At 66.0% G+C, this 5,212-nt stretch overlaps 1 protein-coding gene across 1 annotated transcript; it reads left to right on the top strand.

Annotated features, from left to right (window-relative positions):
• Window positions 1-3,799: 3,799 nt before the first annotated feature.
• Window positions 3,800-4,762, top strand: FOXB1 (forkhead box B1; the record flags this gene model as incomplete). Its single annotated transcript, XM_082769543.1, has 1 exon — window positions 3,800-4,762. One exon carries the CDS (start codon window positions 3,800-3,802, stop codon window positions 4,760-4,762), a length of 963 nt encoding a protein of 320 aa, XP_082625669.1.
• Window positions 4,763-5,212: the final 450 nt, after the last annotated feature.

A 5,212-nucleotide genomic window follows, 5' to 3' on the forward strand; every position in this document is an offset into this window, starting at 1 on the left:
GGCGGATTTGGTAAAGAATGTGCGGTGGGACAAAGCCCCGCCGCGCTCCCTCCGTCGGCCGCAGCGCTCGGGACGCCTGGCCGGGCAAGGGAGCCCGCAGAAAGGCGGGGGACCCAAAGCCCTCCGCTTCCTTCTCCCTCCCGGCCCCCGAGCAGCGGTGAGAAGCAGAACTATCACAAAAAAAGGAAAGAAAAAAAAAAAAGACAGCGAGGCTTAGCCGAAATGCAGCCGCAGCCCGCAGCCCGCAGTTGACTTTCCAAAACGGGGAAAGCTTGCTCAGAGCCTGGCATTGTGTTCCGCAGCCTAGGAAACCCTAAGAAGCTGGTACTTCCCCCCTCTCTTCTCTTTTCTCCCAACCGGTTTGTAAATATTAACAAGGTTGTGTGAGCTATTCTCTCACACAGAGTGGATTTTTTTTTTTTTTTTATCCTCGGAAAACTTCTTGGCTTCCCCCCGCAGCCCCTCTCGCACTCCTCCCCTCTGCAAAGCAACACACCTGCCTGCAGCCACAAGGATTCAAAATCAATATTGTATTTGTCACTTTTCTGTCTCCTTTTCCTCTCTCAACAGCCCCGCTTGCCACTGAAGCGAATTGTGGATTTATGGAGGAAAATTAGCATAAATTATTACCAAATCTGTAAACGTGTGTGGTCTTGCTTGTGGGAAAGGGGGCTATTGCGAACCTTCCATGCAGAAAGGTGGTCCGTGATGGGCTCCATGCAAGGGCTGAATGGCTGCTGCACGAAATACATTTCCATTGGGTCCGCACATTGATATAATTGACTTATGTGTATTTTATACAGTTTTCCCAACACTTCCCCTGAGCTCCTTATTTGAATTAGGCTTCAGAAAAACGGCTATTTGTTTTGGTTTGCCGCACAATGGATTTGGCTTCATTTTGCTACACTCGCACTTGCCCCCTCCCCTCCTCCCTCCCGGCCGGGGGCTCTCTCGTCGAGCTCCGCCGCAGCCCCGCACCGCCCGGCCGCGCCGCTGGCTGCGCTGCACGGGGGCCTGGCGCGGGGCTCCCCGCACGCTGCTGCGCTCCGGGCAGCACCCGGGCCGCGCCCAGGCAGCCCTCAGCAGCTCTCGGAGCACCGACACAAATGCACTTCTCTTTAACTTTACGGATTGCGGGGTCACCGTTGCGCCAGCGTAGTTCCCCCCCTCCCCTTTTCTTCGAGAATAAAAGGTGCCGGCAAAAAGAAGGAGGAAAGAATTTGTCAGCCCGGGACTTTTATTGACTCCCGCGCTGCTCCTGAGCTCTCTGGTTGACAGCACGAACGTGGGCTGGGCGACACGCGCGGAGCGGGGATGCTCAGGAGCGCCGGGGCTGAAGCGAGGGGGGGGTCGGCGGGGCCCGTTAGACCCAGGTCTCGGGGGGCTCTATTTCAAAGCCAGCAGCCTTCGGCCCGGTGTCCTAGGGGACGCCGGGAGGAATCCGTCCCCTCCGCAGAGCGCTGCGCTGCCTTTGCTGCCCTCTGACAAGCGCCCTCCGGCTCAGCGCCCCCCGGGCCGCTCTGTGCGGGGGGGCCGTGCTGCGGGGCTCCTGCCGGAGGTCCGCGGGGCCGGGCCCGGCTCCTCGCCTTCCCGGAACCGCCCTTCTTTGCCCCGTTACTCTCTAAAGGACGTCGTGGCGCGAGAGAGGGGGATTAGACGGCACCGGGGGCGGCGCGGGGGGCCCGGCTCCAGCCGCTGAGGGCCCGGCGCCCCCCGGCAGGGGCTGCCCCCCCCCGAGGCTGCCCCCCCGCCGGCTCCGAGCCAACGCGGGCCCGGCCGGAGGAACCGCTCGGGCAGGCAGGCGGCCGGGCGCTCCCTCCCCCGCCGCCCTTATTTTTGCTGAATTAAGAAGGTGACATTATTCTTTTCTTCAAGTGCTTCTGTTAATATTGAAAAACGTGCGCTTGCATTTCAAGCGGGCGCGCTCAGCCTCAGCGGCCGTTTCAATATTAATGAAATTGTTTAATCTCCTAAATTCGTCGTGTTTAAGTTACGTTTTGGTGAGTTACTGCCCGGCTCCGAAAATACCGTTGCTGGAGGGGACGTGCGCTCACCACAAAGGGTCCCTCCCTCCGGGGCTTGCTGCCCCCGAGCCGCTCCTCCGCTCCTGGCTCGGGGCGGCCGCGGGGCCGTGCCGGGTGCCGGGTGCCGGCCGCCTTCCCCTGCCTGCCCGGCACGTTGGGGCCGGAGCCCGCGGGCCGCGCGGCCGGCAGCGGAGCGGCTCGTCTGGGATCGGGCGGCGCTGCCCGGCGGGAGGGCGGCGGAGCGGAGGCAGCCGCAGCCCGGCCGTCGCCTCTCGCACACGCACACGGGCAGCCAGACGGACACACGCACCCAGACGGACACGCACACGCACACACGTGGCCGCACGCCCCGCCCGAGGCACGCCGAGCACCGCCGGGCCGAGGCCGCCCGCACGGCCCGCACCGGCCGCCCCCGAGCGGCCCCGCGGGACGCCCCCGGCCGCGGCTCCGCGCCTGCCCCCGGCCCCCCCGGTCCCGGCCCGAGGGGGTCGCGGAGCCGGAGCAAGGCGGTGCCGGGGGGGCAGGAAGGCGGCAAACCGAGCCGGGCGTCGAGGAACCCCCCCCCCGGCTCTCTCCCCGCAAGAAGCCTTCGCGAGCGAGGCCGTGCTCGCCCGGGTTTGGCACAGAGAAAGTCCCTCGTTACGGGCAAAAAGGCTCGCCTCGAGTTAGCCAACACCACAAATCAGATAACAATGCAGAACAAACAGAATACCACAGCCGAGCAATTTCCATGTCAAACATCCCACTGCTCAGTAGCTCCATTTGTAAGTGTGAATTGCAGACTAAGCTTCCTGCAAAGTCCACAGAAAGGTTAGTGCATACCTTCACCCCCACCCCAGTTACTGGGTACCATCACACTGCAATTCCGCTGGCGGAGCCTTTTCACCCCTCGCCTTGTCTTCAAATGGAAATGATTCCTATTGGCCCAAGGTGTCCATGTAAATAGGTGTAAATGAAACCAGATTATGCCTTTCTCTCAGCCCCCTCCTCCCGCTGCCCTCCCCCTCCTCCCAAGGCGATTGTCATATGATAGCAAAGAAGTGGCACATTAATGAAGCGCCTCTACAGGGGTCTTTTCTGCTCATGTCACCACATAAAACTATCAGATGGTTAGAGGAAGGACATGGAGGCAACTACTTAGCTCATCTCGGCTGCGGAGAAGCGAAGGAGCCTTCGCTTCAGCCCAGCTGCCGGTGGTGTAAAAGCAGCTGATTCAGCCCGCGGAGGAGCAGGGAGGGGTGCGCCGGAGGATTCCCCCAGCCGCGCCGAGCCAGCTCGCTGCCTGCCCGGGACTACCGCGGGGCCGAGCGACCGGGAAGGGGGCGAGAGAGGCGCCGGAGAACCGGGCTGGGAAGGAGCCCCGCGTCCCAGCCGCGTCCCGGATGCGGACTGTCAACTTCCAGCAACTTTAAGGTGGGCGTACGCGGGGCTGGCGCGGCGCGGTGAGGGACGGGGCGGGCGGGGAGGCGATGCGAGGGGGTCCACTCGTCGCCGAGGCCGGGCGGCAGAGCGACCTCCGGGGCCAGCCGGCGGGCGGGGAGGCCGGGGCGCGGAGAGGGGCACGGCGCCGTTCCCCCGCCGGCGCTGCGCGGCCCCGGGCCGCTCCCCCCTGGCCCCGCTCCGCCCCGGAGGGCCGAGGCCCCTTCCCCGCGCCCCTGCCCCTGCCCCGCTTTCCCCACGGCCGGCCGGGAGCCGGTGCGAGCCCGTGGCGCTCACCCTCCGCCCCCCTCCCTGTCGCTGCCCTTCCGCAGATCCCCGCGGCTCCCCTAGCGAAGATGCCTCGCCCGGGCAGAAACACGTACAGCGACCAGAAGCCTCCCTACTCCTACATCTCCCTGACCGCCATGGCGATCCAGAGCTCCCCGGAGAAGATGCTGCCCCTGAGCGAGATCTACAAGTTCATCATGGACCGGTTCCCCTACTACCGGGAGAACACGCAGCGCTGGCAGAACTCCCTGCGCCACAACCTCTCCTTCAACGACTGCTTCATCAAGATCCCGCGCCGCCCCGACCAGCCGGGCAAGGGCAGCTTCTGGGCGCTGCACCCCAGCTGCGGGGACATGTTCGAGAACGGCAGCTTCCTGCGGCGCCGCAAGCGCTTCAAGGTGGTCAAGTCGGACCACCTGGCCCCCAGCAAGCCGGCCGACGCGGCGCAGTACCTGCAGCAGCAGGCGAAGCTGCGGCTCAGCGCCCTGGCCGCCACGGGCACCCACCTGCCCCAGATGTCCACCTACAACCTCGGCGTGTCGCAGCCGTCCAGCTTCAAGCACCCCTTCGCCATCGAGAACATCATCGCCCGAGAGTACAAGATGCCCGGGGGGCTCGCCTTTTCCACCATGCAGCCCATGCCGGCCGCCTACCCGCTCCCCAACCAGTTGACTACGGTGGGCAGCTCCATCGGCACGGGCTGGCCCCACATGTACGGCTCCGGCATGATCGACACCGCCACCCCCATCTCCATGGCCAGCGGCGAGTACGGCGCCTACGGCGTGCCCATCAAGCCGCTCTGCCACGGGGGGCAGACTTTGCCGGCCATCCCCGTCCCCATCAAGCCGACCCCCGCCGCGGTGCCGGCCCTGCCCGCCCTGCCCGCGCCCATCCCCACCATCCTCTCGAACTCGCCGCCCTCCCTCAGCCCCACGTCCTCGCAGACGGCCACCAGCCAGAGCAGCCCGGCCACCCCCAGCGAGACTCTGACCAGCCCGGCGCCCGCCCTGCACTCGGTGGCCGTGCACTGACCCGCGCCGCCCGCCTCTCCCCGCGCCCCTCCGCTCCGCTCCGCTCCGCTCTCCTCCCTTCCTCGCAAGCCGGGAACCTCCCCGCGGCAGGCCGAGGTTGGTGGCCAGGCGGGCTGCCTCGGCACCGCTGCCCTACCCTAACTTTGGCCTCGGCTGCCCGGAGGCGAAGCGAAGCGAAGCCGCCCGCCGGCGGCCCGAAGGGGCTACGGGCACCCTGGCCGGGCAGGACGCTGGGCGAGCCTGGCCCGGCGCTGCCTCCTGCCCTTCCTTTGTCTGGGGACGGGCAGGGGCTTAGACAGGACCGATCCTAAAATCCACGACCGGCGTGGCACGGCTGCGGCCCCCTGCCCGAGAGCAGCGACGCTTCTCCAGCCTCCCTCCGAGTAGGAAACCCGCGGACCCCGCGACCCCGGCAGGCGCCCGGGCCCCTTGTGCGGCTGCGGGACCGGC

This window comes from Aythya marila (genome assembly GCF_965140915.1).
Source record: "Aythya marila genome assembly, chromosome: 11".
NCBI lineage: Eukaryota > Metazoa > Chordata > Aves > Anseriformes > Anatidae > Aythya > Aythya marila.